The 18970-nt window shown below is 37.2% G+C and overlaps 1 protein-coding gene across 2 annotated transcripts; it reads left to right on the top strand.

Moving 5' to 3' along the window:
- Nucleotides 1–1958: 1958 nt before the first annotated feature.
- Nucleotides 1959–17742, top strand: FAM174A (family with sequence similarity 174 member A). Of its 2 annotated transcripts, XM_036309980.1 has the most exons (3): nt 1961–2586; nt 12836–12970; nt 17107–17742. In XM_036309980.1, the coding sequence occupies exons 1-3, from the start codon at nt 2147–2149 to the stop codon at nt 17108–17110; spliced, it is 579 nt and encodes a 192-aa protein (XP_036165873.1). In that variant the 5' UTR covers nt 1961–2146; the 3' UTR covers nt 17111–17742. The 2 variants fall into 2 exon arrangements, with proteins under 2 accessions (XP_036165874.1, XP_036165873.1); XM_036309981.1 differs by lacking the exon at nt 17107–17742 and having other exon boundaries at nt 1959–2586; nt 12836–12974.
- The last annotated feature ends 1228 nt before the right edge of the window (nt 17743–18970 follow it).

The following is an 18970-nucleotide window of genomic DNA, read 5'->3' on the forward strand; positions in this document are numbered from 1 at the left end:
GGCACATTGCATGTTCCAGTTACTGGCAAGGATTGCTGCAGATGGGAAGCCATAGGGAAAGAATGAGGTCAAGATTTTATGCCTGAGCACCTGAGAAGGATAATCAGGGAAAGGAACACAATAGTAAAGTGTGATATTGTAAGGAATAAAAGATGATGCACTTTTTTTTTTTATGTGTTGAATATTGGACTTTTTTTTATATATGGCTCTGAATAAGCCTGTGAATAAGGGAGGTAAGAAATCCAAAGAGCTACGTTATTATTGATAAATGCCAGGCTGTTAGCTAAAATTAGGGTGTGTCATAATGGTCTTGATCACACAGAAACCCAGCATTAAGATGCATAGTACCTTCAATTCCACCAGCCAGAAGTAATTACATTAATCTGCTATCCCCAAGCAGCTAAAGACACTATCCTGTCCACACCACCTCCAATAGTCCTTTATAAAATTGTTTACTCTAGATCTGCACTTGTCATTTATAGCACATATTTCAGCATTCAGAACAAGTCCAATTGTTCATTTTGTTACTTCCATTTGAACCTAAGTGCTATGAGAGCAAGGGTCATATTTGTCTATTCTCTACACTCATAATATAGCACAGTGCTATGCAAGCAGAAATTCTAAACAATTTGAGTATAAGTTTTTTAAGAAAAGAGCAAATATTAACTTTGGCTTCTGGCCAGGTTTGTTGTTGTTGTTTGTTAGTATCTGCTCAAGCCAAAGTTTCATGTTAGTGATGTCAAACTTAAACAGGCAAGGAAGACATTATTCAAGATTATTGTAATGTCAGTGGTGGTTGGGGTGGTGTCTGGTCAGAAGTAGCCCCTGGCCAGAGACAGTACTCTGTACCCCCAGTTCTTGTCTTGCTGGTAGGAATGAATTCAAACAAATGGCAGCAAAAGCAGGTGAGGATTTTTTACTAGGAAATAAATACACTCAGGACCTGAGTGGACAACTTAGCCGGGCAAAACCAAACCAAGTGCCCTGATATTTGGGAGTTTAGAGGATTTATACCACTAAGCGGGTATGTCCCTAGGCAAGGAGCAAGTCACCCCTTCCCTTATGTCTCAGAAAAATGTATCTTTAAGTCATAGGGCTCCTTCACCCAGTTGTCATGTCCCCAGTTAGGCCACATCCTGGAGGGGCTCAGAATCTTTCCTCTTCACATAGGGGCCTTCCACCTCCATTGTCTGTTTTCAGTTTGAGGTCTCAATACTGGTGTATCCTCTCCAACCTCTGAGCTCACTACCCAGAAAGAAACAAAGAGCTGAAGAGATTTTAAAAGTTGAAGAAATGGGCATCATAGGCCCCCTCATGTTTACAAATTGGCCTTATTCAAAGGGAAAGTTAACTCTTTCTCTTAGCTTCATGACAGGAGGTAGTTCTACAACTTGAAACAAGGCGCCTGCCTAGGTTAGGCTCCTGCCTTTCCAGAGACTGGAAGAGAGGGGTGTTATCTTCTTCGTTGATTACATTTCAAAAGATGGCTCCCGGGTCCTTAAGACAATCCTGGGTTGCACAACTGACACAAGCCAAAAGCTTTTAAAAAGATGTGTATCTGAGAAGGGCAGAGAATGAATTTGCAATTACAAGTTTTCTAAAGTAAATGCTCTGAGGAAAGGAAGGTCAGGACCTAGAGACGGGAAGAGACGTCTGAAAGTTGTACCTGAGCGGAGAGGAACCTCAAGGCCTTAATCATTGGTTGGCTGTGCACCTGCAGCTCCGCACCAACGAACTCAAACTATGAGCTCGCAATCTCCCATGCTCTCCTTATGCAAAGAATCGCTCAACACTTTTCTTTTGTTGACTTTTTTACGTAGGACCTAAGCATAGGGCCAGACACCTCGCCCACAGGCAGGACACGTGCGCGGAGGCACCGCGCCCCTGACGTCACTGGACGCGCCGGCCCGGACGTGTTAGCAACCGAGCGCGTCCTTAGTAGCAGTGGCTGCTGAGATGTGCGAACTTCCGGTTTCCCGGCCTCCGCCGCCCCTGCAACTGCTGTCGCCGGTGCCACCTGCCGCGGCCGCGCCTCTCCCCGGGATTTGGTCACTGCCGCCCCGATCTCCGTTGCGCCCATGGTCCCTCCGGGAGCCAGGGCGGCGGTCCCGGCGGCTCCGGCGTGGTGAGAGGCTGGTCGGGGACTATGAGGGCCCTGCACCGCAGCTGCTGCCTCGGCCGCCTCCTGGCTTCCGCCCTCCTGCTGTTGCTGCTCCTGCCAGGGTTAAGGGGGCCCCTGGCGGTGCTGCTGCAGGCGGCCGAGGCCGCTCCGGACTCAGGACCTCCCGATCACGGGCCGCGGACGCTGTCCCCCCTGCCGCCCGGGCCCACCGCCGCCCAGGCCCCGGGCCGCGCTCCGGCTGAAGCCGCGAGGCCGCGGGGTGCAGAGGGCGGCAATGGCAGCAGCCCCGGGGCGGCGCTTGCAGCGGATGACCCAGCGGGGAAGGCGGGGGAACAAGGCTCAGTGGGTGGCGTCCTCGCTGTGAGCCCCAACCCAGGCGAAAAGCCCATGACCCAGCGGGCCCTGACCGTACTGATGGTGGTGAGCGGCGCGGTGCTGGTGTACTTCGTCGTCAGGACTGTCAGGTGAGGCGCAGCCTTGATGAGCTGCCTGGTGACCTTCCAGCGATGCAGCTTTCAGTGGCCTGGCGTGGCCCACTCTCAGGGGGGCCTGCCTAAAAGAGAGAGATGTGAAGATGACGGTCTTAAAAGCTTCTGGTGCCTTTGGGAGGATCTAAACCACCAAGTAGTTGCTCCCTTTTATTTATAAGTTAGCACCCCACCTCCAAAGCGCTTTACCTTGCCCCAAAGGGCAAACTTTCCCTGAAGAAGGAGTAATCTTGTACTCAACCCCAATATATTTTAATACTTCTGTCTTTCTACTCTATATTCTGTTTACTTTGTCCTTTTGCCTATTAGAACGTAAACTACTTAAGGGCGGGATTCCTATTTAGTAGCTTTTGTATTTGTACAATCTTGCCACTTAATAGGAATAATCATCAGTGTTTATATGAGTAGATACAGAGTACCCTGTGTATTATGTTTCTTATAAATTATGGGCTGGATGATAACTTTTGGGGGGTCACCCTTTTCATTTTGCTTCTACCTTATTTATAAATTATATATATATATGTTGGCAAAAAGTAGGTTTACAGTTTTTGTATCGTTTCGCGTATTCACAACTGTAAACCTAATTTTGACCACCTCTTACATATAAATGTTTAGTGCCATTGATTTTTCTATTTTTATTTCTGTAAACCTTGGAAGGGTACAGTCTTTTCAGACCGATTCTATTAGATAACTCACACGTGTTAACCGCCCAATTCTGAACTATACCTAAGAAAAACTGAACTCTTTAACCAGTATCTATTGCATTCATTCCGTCTAAATCCTAAATTTAGTTGTCTGCATGATGTCCAAAGCTTGACTGATGCTAACAATGACTGGACAATGTTCAGCACTCATATACTGTTTGCAGATTACAGGATGGAAACTACTCATTTCGGTGAATTCCCATGTGGACCTCCACTTCCACAGTATGTCCGACAGCACACCAGCATTAGTTGGTTTTGCCAAGGAGGGGAGGATAAATCATAATTTCTTTAACTGATAGGAGGTAACATTGAAAATATTTTACTTGTAAAATACTTAAATCCCATTAAACTTCCAAATTGTTTTGTTTTCATCTAATTAAGTTATATTGAATATGTGACTAGAAATAACTTCCACTTTGAGTCTGGAAGTATTCCAAACAACAATTTGATTCTCTCTGTAGAAATTGAAAAATATATATGCAAGGGAGTAGGAACCCTAGTAGGCTGCCTAAAATGAATATATAATCTCTATGAGAAGACGCTCATTGTCTGTCTTATTCCCTGCTAAATACCCAGTCCTGAACATTATGTGCAACGTTATGTAGGCTCTGCATAAGTAGTTGCCTAATGAGTGAGTGTTCTTAGTGAATTCTGTATTTTGCTATATAGGTAGGTGGTGAAGATTTGGAAATTTATGGGAGTCCAAAATGGGCATTCACCGAAATGAGTAGTTCTCATCCTGTATTCTGGAAGCAAAAAGTATATGAGTTCTGAACATTGTCCAGACATTGTTAGCATCAGTCAAGCTTTCTTCTTATTGATAGAACAAAGAAGTATGAAGATCTTACTTAATACCAATTAGAGTTTCTTTCTCTGTGTAGGGCATTTTTTCTCACAGTAAAATCTAAAAAAAAGAAAAGATTACCCTTAGATGGTCATTATTATTTTTTAAGCAAAACCATAGGGTTAAGCCCAGCCGGGGTGGCTCAGTGGTTGAGCATCAACCTATGAGCCAGAAGTTACATTTAATTCCAGTCAGTGCACATGCAGGGGTTGCAGGCTTGATCCTTATTGTGGGGTGTGCAGGCGGCAGCCGATCAATGATTCTCTCTCAGCTTTGATGTTTATCTCTCTCGCTCTCTCTCCCTTCCTCTCTGAAATCAATAAAAATATATTAAAAAACAAATAAACAAAAATCGATAGGCTTCAGGCCAGTCAAAGTCTGAGATACCACATGGAGGACAGCTGTCCTGGAGGACAGTCCAAGCCTGTAGCTCAATTTTCATAATGGAGAAATAAACTGATTGCATTAAGCCATTGAGATTGAGATTGTTACCTCATCATAACCTGTGTTACCTTGATTAAAAGACTTAGCCTCTCATCATTTCCAATATCTTTAAAATGATCTGTTTACCTCAGAGGTCTTGCCATTTCAACATAAGCCCTTCACAGTTGTCAGAGCTTGGCAAGAGAGACTAAGGAATACACGGGTTTTTGACTGCTTCAGCCTACAAATGAGTCTAATTGTATAAAGAACTGGAAAGTGTGTGTGTGTGTGTGTGTGTGTGTGTGTGTGTGTGTGTGTGTGTGTGCTTTCCAGATTTGGGGAACATTAGTAATGTCTCCATATGAAGTGAGAATACTAAAGTTCATAGAGCTGGAAAGTGTCCAAGCTCTTCCAGAACCCAGAGTTTGAATTCTACTTTTGGCATTCCTTCTGTATTGCTGAGTTCCAGAACTAACTGATTATATTTTTACTCTTTCATTGGGATGAATTTGCGCTGTACAGAATAGTAAAACAAATTCTATTGATACTGAAAATAATAAGCAGTTATTTCTGGCTTTTTCCATCCTTGTCTCTCTAGGATGGCTATTTCAGTTTTTATCATTATGTTCTCACACAATTAGTGTCTCAACCAGGAAAGAAGAAAGGGATCCTGAATGCAACATCTTTTTCTATATTCTTTTTTTTAATAAGGGAGAAAAATCTTCTTCCAGAAACCCTATTACTCCATGTGTCTGAACTGCTTCATCCACTCAACCCTAGACAATGACTGACAAAAGGACTGCTACATTTTCATGATTGGTTTATACCAATAATTATGATCATTGTGTATCTCTTAGGTCTGGGCTCAATTGCTGTCTAAACAAAATCATGGTTCTGTTAAGGGAAAAGCAGATTCTGTTACAGTGATAAAAACTAAGAGATGGTTTAACCAGAAGAACATAAATGTACTTATTAAATGCAAGTAGCTACCAAGCTATTACTCTATACCACCAAAAGATTAACCAAAAAATATAGTTCACCAGGACAATATATCCAGTCTGATATAAAATCATTGTATTAGGGATCAGAAGACTGGTAGTGACTTTTATCACTGTGGTTAATATTACTTTAATTCACTAGGAATACAATATGGCTTAATGTTTAAGAACCCAGGCTTAGGAGTCAAATTGCTTGCATTTGAGTATTTTTTCCAAGCTCTGCAATATTTTATTTTTTCCAAACTCTGCCTTTATATGTATAAAATGAGGGTACTTATGTAATTGTTATGCAGATTACATCAGGTAATGTTTATAAGCTCTTTAGCTCAATGTTTGACATATGTGCAAACTCAGTAAGTTTTTTTAAGTGATTTTTTTTGTATCTAGAATTGTAATTGTAATACATTGGGGGGGGGGGGGGCGGTTACTATCTTATCTACTACCTCCCCATACCATACTCTATATGTATCTGACCTCTGAAAGTATAATCAGTAAAAGAGGTTAGGTCTAACAAGGTTGGGAGGAATAAAAGGAGATTATAAGAGAAATTGGCTGGAGGAGTTGGTCACAGAGTCAGTCAATGGCCCGCTGTGATGCATCTTGGGGGTGCTAGATTGTAAATAGGACTTTAAAGTTGTTTGGGAAGTAAACCCATGCTGAACTCTTAAAAATGGAGGTAAGAATAATTATCAAGAATCACATCCCATGGTTCAGGGCCTAAAAGAACACTGGGAAATCCATGAGCAGACAAAGAGAGATAGCAAGGGAGCTATGTGCTATGAATGTATTTTCATATAGGATACGTCATAGCTAAGCTCTGTGACATTTACTTAGGAGTGACTTCATTTGGGGTATCCACCAGAATACCATCAAATGGGAGACACATATAAGCTTAAGAACTGATAGGATGTGCTGAATTACAAGGAGCTTGGTGAGAAAAGGCTATCAGAGAAAGCAAGGTTGCAATATCCTAAACATAGATGAACATGCATTCAGTTTTTTTTATTTTAACTTTTGGGTGTTAGCAGTGAATGTTTTACTGTAGATGACCAGTTGCAGGTGCTTTTTGGGGGGAATCTTCTATTTAATGCTGCACTTGGCCAAGGTTGTTACAGTTTCAGAGTTTGGTATCTGAGAAGCAACCAGAGAGGATCCAATAATAATTATGAAAAGAAAGCAAAGGAATTAAAAAACACAGTAGTTTGAAAACTTTATTTTGGAATCAATAGCTCCTGAGAGCACCATTGCTTTACATCAAAGTGGTGGAATAATCATAATTACATTGAGAGATCAGTCAAAGTAACTCATATTATCCTGTACAGTATCGCTGGTGTCAGATATGGCTTCCATGTAGAATGCTGATAATTTTAAAGAGAAAAGCAACAATTCAGTCTAGGTTTTGAAAAGATAAACTTTAGTGAGTAAATGAAAGATAACTACATGTTATAATATGGCACATGTTCATACCCAAAAGAAAAAATGAAACCCCACAGCACAGCATATTGGTGGATCTAATTTGTGTAGTGTATGAGAATCACCTGGGCTCTACCTAAAACACCACACCTGGAGTGAGTGCATATTTAATGTTCAATCATTCTAGTACTTTTTTGTGTGTCCTGAGTCAGAAGCTACTATTCATATTATGATTTAAAAAATGGCTAGCTCCCCTGAATTTTGCTGTGGTATATTTCTGAAGATAATGCCATTTAGGCTTTTCTTATTCCAAAAGTGGTGATTTGCATACAAAATTATAGCTATCTTTGTTATACAGAGAAAATGCAAGGTATATTGTGAATCCATATATTTCAGTTAAATAATTTGTTTAACATATTTATTAGGCATCTGCTTTATGCCAATGCCTGTGTTTTGTGGGTTTGGTAGTGAGCAAGAACAGACCTGTTTTCTGCTTCCATAAAATGATGGTCTAGTAGGGAAGAGAGATAGTTACACAAATAAGTACACAAAACATATTGAGCAAGTACTTTAAAGGAGATGTGCATGGGTGCTATGGAAGCCAATAATAGGTACCTGTGACTGAGCTAGATTAACCTGGAAAGAAGGTTTCCCTAAAGAAGTGATACTTGAGCTGGAGCTGAAAGATGAATAGTTATTAACATATTGTAGTTGGTGGGGAAGAGTGTGAGGACAGTGACAGGAAGCATGGCCATTCCAAGGGACTGAGAGAAGGGGTTGTGGCTGGAGTTATGAAAGTGAAGTAGAATGTAGAGTGAAGAGCTAGTTGAGGCTAGAGAGGTGACTATGAGCCTTCCAGTGTTGAACTCTGTAGGCTTTATTACACAATTATTACTTAATGCTGACCAGTAGGAAACTATTGGAGGTTTTAGAGGATGGAGGGGAGGTTAGTGGGTGACCAGAGTAGACAGGAAAAGACAGGTAGGAAGCTATTTTAATAGTCAAGGAAATTGATAGCAGTGGTGAGCACTGTTAAGTGAACTTCAGTGAATCTCAGGAAGAACAATCAATAGAACTTTGTGTTTGCAGCTTCATTTTAACTTGATTGACTTTGTGAACACCCTATCTTCAAGTAAAGTCACATGGTAAAATTTATGAAGCTTACTTTAGTAGTTTAATTTTTCTACTGTAACTTTTACATATTATTTTATCAGAAATAATTCTTACCAACCTGTGTGTAATGGAACATTGAGGAATTTGCTTCTCTATATAGGATAGCTATTTGAATAATAACTTGAATACCTAGAAGAAATCTGATCAAGATCATTATCTGTGCATGCCATGTGATGAGTGAATGTAATACAATAATATAATGTTAGGATTTCAACATGTGAATTTTGGGGGACACGATTCAACCCATGACATACTCTTATATTAGTGTCTACTTATTGAAAAACTTGAAATGACAACTGATGGACTGGGTTTGGGCAATGAGATGAAGAGGAAGTAAATAATTTTTACTATATGTCATATATCCAATTGTGTTGGATTTCTTGATGAAAGTCATAGACTAAAATTATGGCTCACTAATTTTTATTTCCTTATGTCACAATGGCAAAAAAATTAGTTTAAAATATTTTTTTTTAATGGACAAAGTAAACTGTTGAACAATAGAAGCAGAGGCATGGATACATGCATGGAACAGACTGACAGCTCTCAGAGTGGGGTGTGGGGGCTGTATGAAAAGAAGGTGAAGGGATTAGCAAAACACATACATATAACACATAGACACAGACAACAGTGTGGTGTTAGCCAGAGGGAAAGGGGTTTGGGGGTAGTTGGAGGTGAGCAAAGGGGGCTAAAGTAGGGATGGAAAGAGACTTTGCTTGGTGTGATGGGCACACAGTGCAGTGTTCAGATGATGTTTTGTTGAATTGTACACTTGAAAACTGCATGGTTTTGTGAACTGAGGTCACTCCTATAAATTCAATAAAAAAGGGGGGGCGTCTAATTAGTCCAAATGAATGTGTATAACAACTTGTTTTCACCATAATATAATGAAGTGTACCTTTCCTTCAAGTAATTTATTTGGATTTAAGTATTAAAATTTATGTAAAGTCAAAATAAATAAATCATTCTTAGTTGCTAATTCACTGCTTTGCAAAAAATAGTCAAGAAAAATACTGCATGTCAGTAGTTGTACCTTTATTAAGATATACTCTGCTTTATCATTATGTCTAATTACATAGGGGGGTATTTGTGCATAAAATATACAGTAAAATATTCCTCAGTCTTGTTTTGAATGTGCTATAGAAGAAATTAAGGAATAATATTATTTATATTATTCCATAGTCAATAATACCCTGCAGGTATTCAGTTAAAAGGTAAAATAAAAGAATAAAGTCAGATGGCTACAGCAATTTACCTTGGTCGGTTTTCTTACTTTCACAGAGTAGTAAAATGAAATGGAGTTTTATTCTGTGGTGTTTATTTTATGTTGCATCATACATTTTTACATAAAATTTTATCAAGCTTACTTTAGTAGTTTAGTTTTGCTTTTCTACTGTAGCTTTTACAGGTTATTTAAGCTGAAATAATTCTTACCAACCTGAGTGTAATGGAATCTGCATCTATGTAGGATAACTGTTTGAATAATCACTTGAATACCTAGAAGGGATCTGATCACAATCATTAACCTGGGCATGCCATGTGGTGAATGAATATAATTCAATATAATAAAACATGTAGCTATTTTCTTTTGCCCTTTTAGGCCTCCATATTTCCATCTCTATGCATTTATAAATAAAGTTCCTATTTTTTTGTAAACCAAGAGCCAACAAATTTTGTTTTCAGATTGCAATATTCATTTACTATGTTTAGTAGAAAAGTGTGCATGCCTATAAATTATACATATGTAATTATCAACACAAATAGACAAGTTTGGGTATCATGAGCTCAATGGAAGCATTCATTTGTAGGAAAAGAACCGTAGCTATTAAAATTACCTAAGTTTAAAGCCTCCTTTACTCTTGTGATTAAAAATAATGAAAAAATAATCAAACAGACTCAGAGATACAGAGAACAAAGTGAAGGTTGCCAGATGGGAGGGAGTTTGGGGAGCTGGGTGACAAAGTGAAGGGATTAAGAAGTACAAATCGGTAGTTACAAAATAGTCACGGGAATGTAAAGTACAGAATAGGAAATATAGTCAATAATATTCTAATAGCCCAGCCAGCATGGCTCAGTGGTTGAGCATCAACCTATAAACAAGGAGGTCCTGGTTAGGGCCTATGCCCTAGTTGCAGGCTCAATCCCCAGTGTGGGGCGTGCAGGAGGAGGTGGATCAATGATTCTCATCATTGATGTTTTAATCTCTCTCTCTCTCCCTTCCTCTCTGAAATCAATAAAAATATATATATTTTTAAAAGTAATAACTATGTATGGCACCAAGTTGATATTAGAATTATTGGGAGATCATTTCATAAATTATGTAATTATCTGACCATTATGCTGTACAATGGAAACTAATCTATAATAATAAAAGCGTAATATGCTAATTAGACCAGATGTCCTTCTGGACAATTTTCCGGATAGTGTCGCGGCGGTGGGGGGCCGAGCCCCTTGCACGAATTTCGTGCGTCGGGCCTCTAGTATAAAAATAATATTTAATGACAACTGTAATTGAAAAATTTAAAGGAAAATTTAGGGCAAAAGTCTAAGATTTCTACCTCTCCATAAAATTTTGGTGCTCCTATTTTTTTTTTCAGTTGGTATAAAAAGGGCAGTAAAAGTACAACTTTCTGAATATTCATTTAAAAACAAAAATAGACTTATTTAGAAATAATGTACACTACAAAGGTAAAAGTAGCCTTTTTACTAAAAATTTTAGTATATTTTTATGCATATTATAATTTACACATAATGTTTGTTAGTATTTTAAGTAAATGGTTCATTGAATCAACCTATTTTAAAGTTTTACAGCTGTTTTTTACCTTCTCTGAGAAAAACCAATGTGTATGGGTACATACATGTTTTCTCATATTTGACTAGAGGCCCGATGCACAAAATTATTATTATAGATGTTCCCATGACAATGTAGCTGTCACAACCAGGTAACCATCACTGCCTATATGTTTGAATCTAGGAAGGGCACTTTTAGGGAAGTTCATTTCAAGTATAAATTCTATGGGAATGAAAAGTACAGCACAGGGGATATAGTTAATAATATTCTGATAACTATGTATAGTGTTAGATGGGTGTGATATTTATTGGGATGATCACATATTGACATTAAGTTATGCAATGTCTAACACTGAAGTGTACACCTGAAACTAGTATAATAATGTCTGTCAACTATAACTGAAATAGAAAAATGACTCTAAAATGGGAAATAGTAAATTATATTTAACACTATACAGGGTTTTTTTTACTTATTCTTATATAAACAAGTAGCGTTTACTAAAATACTAAATTAATTTAAATTTATCTGCATTCCCCTGTTTATTTGGTGCATAACAATGCATTCACTATATAGTAATTTGTTTTTCAAGAGCTTGAATTTATGTTTGGAAGATAGTTATATACATGATTAAAGGACAGTACAAACTAGCATAAATAATAAAGACTCACAAAGTCTAGTGAATTATTTACACTGAACACAGATAGAAAAAATAGTGTTAGTAGGCATATTTGTTTAGCCACACATTGAAAGATCGGGAATTCATTCAAGGTATGATGAAGACCGTGAGAGTGGAGAAGAGTGACAGGTGAGATTAAATTTCACAAGTCCTTAAGCTCTGTGATCATATTATTTCCTTTTTCAAGAGTTTCCAAGGTATCCTGTGACCAGCAATGACCAAGCTATTAACATATTGACTATTTGATATATAATATATAACCTGGAAGAATCTGGTTTATTTCTAAAAATAATTTCCCATGACATTAATTCTTTGTTGACTGAAGATGAATGTTTAGAAAGATGAATATTTAGAAATTGAGCAAAATACTGGCAAATGGGAAGAGGAGAAATTATAACTGAATAGCCTTAACTTTTGCTGCCAGGTGTCTCCCTTCACTTTTTCAAATCAAAGGAATACATGCAAATGTTGTTAAATCATGTAGTTCAAAAGGATCAATAGTGAACTATAACACCCTGTACCTTTTATGTTTCTATTTCCAGAGTCAGCATTTTTATCATTCCTGTTCTCAGTTTTTCTGTGAATTACCTTTATAAATCTAAATCAGAGATTGGCAAACTATGACCCATATGACAAATCCAGTGTGCTTTCTTTCTTTTTTTTTTTTTTTAAGGCCTATGAAATAGAATGTTTCACATTTATAAAAGATTATTAAAAATCAAAACAAAGTAAATAAGATGAATATGTGATAGAGATTGAATATAATCACACATACAGACAAACATGATATCACTCATACTCATACCCAGTCTAGTGTTTGAATATGTATAGATATACCATTTCTCAGTGAGGCTGAAAGTATATAATCCTGTACAGTGGTAAGAATGCATGGAAAATGTGGGGAAAAGGTTGGACTAGAAGGCTACAATAAAATATGGCACCTGAACTAAGGCTTAAAGGAGTATCTACCAACGCCATAACTTGACAGAGAGAGAAGGGGGTATGTCAGAAGAAATGGTGATGGCACACAAACATGGTTCATAAAAAATCCTAGGCTACATTTCTGAAATGGAATCATTCTGATATTGAGAATCTCCTGTGTCAGAAACAGAAGGGATACTTTATTTTTAATTTACAAATAAATACAAAATAAGGATCATCTGTACCCTACTTAAGTAATACTTATGAATACATTCTATTTGATAGGATGAGAAGAAGAAACCGAAAGACTAGGAGATACGGAGTTTTGGACACTAATATAGAAAACATGGAACTGACACCTTTAGAACAGGATGATGAGGATGATGACAACACGTTGTTTGATGCCAATCATCCTCGAAGGTAAGTGTCCCGCAGTTTAATCCCATGAATCAGGAGGCAAGTCCTGAACAAGCAAATTGAAAAAATAAAGTACAGTTTCTTTTAATAGATGTTATTCTAACAGATTTTATTTAGTTCTGTTTAATGAAGTTCTTTGTGCTACCCAACCAATAGCTCACATGCACATTGTTTTACTAAAGTAAACATAAAGAATAGAATACCATCCCCAAAAGAAATCTTTATTGCAGATTTCCTTGCAGAAATTTGTCCTGTTAATTGCTGCATACTGGGAATATGTATTAACTCTGTGTGTGTGTGTTTGTGGTGGGGGGAAGGAGATAGTAAAATTGATTTTATTACTGCATTCTGAAGATATTTTGGTGTTAATTGGGGTTACTCTGTTTGTAAACAGTGCTTCTTGGCAAAATTGTGGGACTAATGGTCTATGATCTGGTAGTGTAGTTTTGTCTTTTCTCAGATCCAGCCCTGAGGAGTGTTAAGACCTTTCCTAGGAGGTTTGGATAAGTGAAATTAAATGGATATAGAATTTCTTTCAGTGCAAATGAATGAGGAAAAGAGGCCGTCAAGATTCTAGTCAATAGAGGACATTTGGATAGAGGGGGGAATTATTGGAATGAAGGAAAACTGGAGTCCAAACTTCATTGATTCAGTGAGCAGGAATCTGATGTTCTGATATTGGTATTAGAATTAAACATACATTATGCCATCTATTTATTTAACACTTCAAACTTACCCTGTAGGAAAGATGCATATAGATCTTATTATGACTCACTTTAATAACACATGATGATCAAGTATAATGACATTTGTTTCTCCCAATAAAGGTAAAAAATCAATACTAAAATGAAGACTGCATTATAAGGTCTTTGGGGCCCTGAAAGAAGACTTTCACCAGGGCTTTCCAAGACAGCCATGTATGAAGAAACCATGAAATGGGTGGTAGTGGTGGGATGTCAGGGGGATAAGATCAGGGGTCCTATTACTGAGCCCAGGGAGAAGCCTGGACAGAGTGGGAAAACAGAACTGCAATAGGGGTGATTGTAATAGTCACTTGTTGATAAATACCTACTTTAGAGCAGGATGTGCCAGACACGGTGCTAGCCTCCCTACCTGTACTACATGAGAGAAAGACATTCTTGCAAAGTAGTTCTGGCTTTCATTTTAAAGATAGGAAAACTGAGGCTCAGAGAGTTTAAATGATTTAGACTTCTCTTCCTGCTGCAATCTCACTCCATTTATTAAATACTTATATGATTTATACCTATGAAAAGAATAATGATAAATTATGTTTGTTTTGTTATCTAAACCAGCACTTGCTATTACTCATTTTCAAATGAGGACCCTGAAAATAAGAAATACAAATATTTGGTTTTGCCTACCTTGTCAGTTGCAATGCAAAATCATATTAGTCTACACTGGCAGTGATGGCGAACCCTTTGAGCTCAGCGTGTCAGCATTTTGAAAAACCCTAACTTAACTTTGGTGCCGTGTCACATATAGAAATTTTTTGATATTTGCAACCATAGTAAAACAAAGATTTATATTTTTGATATTTATTTTATATATTTAAATGCCATTTAACAAAGGAAAATCAACCAAAAAAATGAGTTCGTGTGTCACCTCTGACACGCGTGTCATAGGTTCGCCATCACTGGTCTACAGTATAACTGCTGGTAATTCTTGTTGGCTCATCTCTTACTCTGCTGCCTTCATTGTTTAAGTGCTTTCTAAAATTAGTTCCTCCTCATTTTCCAAATTCTATCCACAAAATAACAGGAAACAAGTTATTTCCAGAAAGGTAAATGGATTTCCTTGCTTACAGTTTTACCACAGTATAAAATAAGCCTTTTAGAATTAGCCCTTTCTGAAAGGGATGATTTTTTAATGTGGCTTTTAGCATATCAAAATTTTAATAATGATTGTAGTTGGTAGTTAGGACTTGAGGGAATTATTTTCACTATTGATATTAGATTGAACAATCTGAAGCTGTCAAATATTGTTTAGTCTAAATTTTCTAAAGAGGATATATTCATATGGAAGATGTCACAGGTAGGGCTGACTCCAGGCACAGTATTTCTGGGCTCTGGCTTCTTTTCTCCATGATCCCCTTGGTTCTGCCCATTTTCATGTGTTGGCTTCATGGTATTTAAGTTACATGTATTATGCCAACTTTTAATTTGTTATTGTTACTCATTTTTAGGCTGACAGTAAGATGATGCCAGCAGTTCCTATAATGACATTCAGAATGCTAGCTTTCCCTAGAAGTTAGGCACTAGCTCTCTTGTAACTATTTCTTAGAAATGAGAAAAATTTCCCTAGAAACTCTTAACAGAATTGTTTTCTGGAAGTGACTTGCTGCTTGTTATTTGTTTTTGTTTTTTATATCATTGGTCATGTAATGATTTCTAAACTAAGCCTGGGAAGTCCTAGCCGGTTTGGCTTAGTGGATAGAACGTCAATCTGTAAACTGAAGGGTCCCGGGTTAGATTCTGGTCGAGGGCAGATGCCCAGGTTGTGGGCTCTATCCCCAGTAGGGGGCATGCAAGAGATAGCCGATCATTGATTCTCATCATTGATGTTTCTCTCTTTCTCTCTCTCCCTTCCTCTCTGAAATCAATAAAAATATATTAAAAATAAAATAAAATAACCCTGGGAAGGGGGAAAATCAAAGTGCCATGATTAGATCAGAATTATCTTTGGGGATTGATTGGATATTAAAGAGTTAACCACCATTACCACGATATATAGTAATTTAAGCATTGAGGTTAATACAGTCTAATAGGGAAAATTTGTAGGTATGTGGAAAAAATTAACTTGAGCAGCTTGGTTACCTTCCCTTGAATTTGCAATTGATATTCTAATTTTATATATTAAAGTCATTTCTTTTGTTTAGTTATGGAAACATTTTACACAAAAGAATTATAAAATTAAAAAACAAACAACAATTATTTAACTATTATGTAGAATGCTTCAGCCTTCTTAGAAATTTTGATGAGGAATCTAAGAGCATATTCTGATTAAAAACTACTTGCATTTCCTCAAGTGAAACAATATATTTTATATATTTAACATAATTTAAAAATATTGGGAACAAATACTCATAACCAGTATCAAAAATGCAATTTAAAACAGTGCTTTACAACACAAAACAACAAGTGGGAACAATACCTTCTTGCTATTTTGTTTGATTCCTACCAAACAGCAAAATTATTATTATTTTATAATCTACACTAAAGGGAATTTTGACAATTCTAGCAACTTCTAAAAGCTAGTAATTCTATTACTTCAAGGCTATTCTAATAATTTTTGCCAAGTTTGTAATTTTTAAAGTTCCTAAATTTTCTTTTTAGCTACTTCTATTCTGCATCATTAAGTTTAATTTTGTATTGTATGTGTTCACAACATTTATAGGCAGTATTACTTGGCCACAAAATATTTTCTGTTTTTTAACATCAGCATATCACAATCAGAAGGCAGATTCAAGTGTTTATCCAGAAAGCCTCATTAAAAAGATTTTATTTAAAGTTGTCAATTGGGCCCTAGCTGGTTTGGCTCAGTGGATATAGCGTTGGTGCGCGGACTGACGGTTCGGTTCCAGTCAAGGGCACATGACCAGGTTGTGGGATCGATCCCCAGTGTAAGGCGTGCAGGAGGCAGCCAATCGGTGATTCTCTCTCATCATTGATGTTTCTGTCTCTCTCTTTCTCCCTCTTCCTTCCTCTCTGAAATCAATAAAAAAAAATATATTAAAGAAAAAGTTACCAATTGGAAAATAGTTTTAATTTCTAAAACACTACTTTTAACATGGAACATAACATATCAGAATAAGCACTAAGGTTATTCTATTAAAGTCAATTATGTGAGGGTGTAACTTGGTATGACTATGAACTAGTCTTTAATTACACTAGTTACATATAAAATGTCTTTGAAAAGGTTATAATTATAATGTAAAAGATAGCACCTGACATAATTAATATAGACAAAATCACAATCTGTTTTATTAGTGCAATTCATTATAATTCCCTAATATTAAATACTTTTATTATCTTCTTGCCACTCCAAATCTTTGGGAATATTTTAAAATATGTTTAAATATATTCCAGGATGAGCATTTACAGTATTTTTTCCCCTTGCAGATAAGAATGTGCCTTTTGATGAGAGGATTTCATCTTTCTACAATGAAGAGCAGAATTTTTATGTTTAAGGAATAAGAAGCCACTTTATCAATGGGGGGGTATTTAAGTTACATGTATTATGACAACCTTTAATTTGTTATTGCAATAAGTACTGTATAATTTTGCTAAGTTTTTGTATGTACAGAAGAACTCTTAATGGGCTTAGAGTTATTTGGAGTAAACTGTGATATAATAGGAATCTGTTTGAAAATTAATTTAAGGCAGAGTGTTTTCTGATCAGTTTTTGTTTCCTGCTTACAATATTATTGTAAACTGTTTTATATACTAATCAGATTTTTTTTGTTGTTTTTGTGTGTATTTTTGTTTGTTTGTATTTTGCTGGTTAAGTATTTTTTTCCTGGAACTATCAATTCCAACAACTAACTGGTGTGTAATAATAATTTTAAAAGTTCTTTATCAAGATATATTTCCCATTTTTATGGGGAAGAGAATCCAAATTTATTACTTTGCATTTGGGTCTTTTAAATATTAATAAATGTCTGAATTGTATGCAAAACAATAAATATGATTCAAAATTATTTTTAAGTGGTACAGACAAAATGTGTTTACAAAATAAACCCAGACTATTGAATTATATATTAACATGTGTATTTTATAGGATTTCTAGAAAATATTGTCATAAAAGCGTTATTACATTTCAGCAAATTTCTTATTAAATTAAGATATCTACTTTGATTAGATATTTGAGAAACCACTGAATTTCAAAGCCATTTTTTTTAGTAATAGTATTGAGAGAGATAGAAATAATAGCATAAACATTTTAGTCTCATTATAGTGAGTAAGGAATTAAAGTTAAAAGTAAGTCAATAAAAATGAACACCACCTCCTCAGAGAAGTGCCCGCCCAGGCAAGACCATCCTGACATTCTCTCAGCGTATCCGTGACAATGCAACTGCTCCGGTGTCTGCTCTTCCCCAGCTGGACTCCGCCCCGTGAGGGCGGCTGCCTGCACATGGTGGGCACACAGGCATCAATGCCTCTTTCCTGAGTAAGTCAACAGCCTACAGAGTAATAATAAAAGCCTGTGTTTACTGAGCACATTCTGTATCCAGGAACCGTTCTGAGCTCCATGCAGACAGTGGGTCATGACAGTCGCATGATGGCTGCACCATGATTACTCCCATCCCTGGCCACTGCAGCTCTCTTCCAGAAAAAGGCCCCAGCCCAGTTTCTTCATGTCACTGGAGCACAAGGGAGAGAGGAAGGGAGACCTCTGGCCAGCCCAAGTGCACAGACTTGGGAGTCAGATAGACCTTGATGCAAACAGTGACTTCATTATTTCTGAACAATTATTCAATCTTATTGAGCTTCTGTTTTTCACATTCTAGAAATTAGAGGAGAATTTACAGCAAAGACATGGGTCACAAACTTAGTTCCTTACAGTGGCTGGGGAAGTGATTTAAATGTGTGTGTCAGTTAGGATAGGCTAGAACATGTAGTAGCAGCAGATGGTCCCCAAATCACAGTGGGTTACAACATAGATTTATTTCTCAGGCTGCTTATTTGCTATGGACTGTGATTTTGCTATTCACTGTCTATTCTCCAGGGCTACGGCTAATGGAGAAACCTCTGCCTGGAATAGTGCCTCATAGCTGGATGTCCAGACTTGTCAAAGTGCATGCTAGTTCATAAGTTTCTGCCCTAAAGTGATATATTTCATTTGCACCTACATTTTATTGGCCAAACTTTACAGCCATTTCAGAGTTCCATAAGGCAAAACTACAGGTAATCCTCTAGCAATGAGGTAAATTGGGTATTTGGCCACCCAAAATGCCAACTTAGTTTGACCTATATGCTCACTGGA

This window comes from Myotis myotis, unplaced genomic scaffold (assembly GCF_014108235.1).
Source record: "Myotis myotis isolate mMyoMyo1 unplaced genomic scaffold, mMyoMyo1.p scaffold_m19_p_5, whole genome shotgun sequence".
NCBI lineage: Eukaryota > Metazoa > Chordata > Mammalia > Chiroptera > Vespertilionidae > Myotis > Myotis myotis.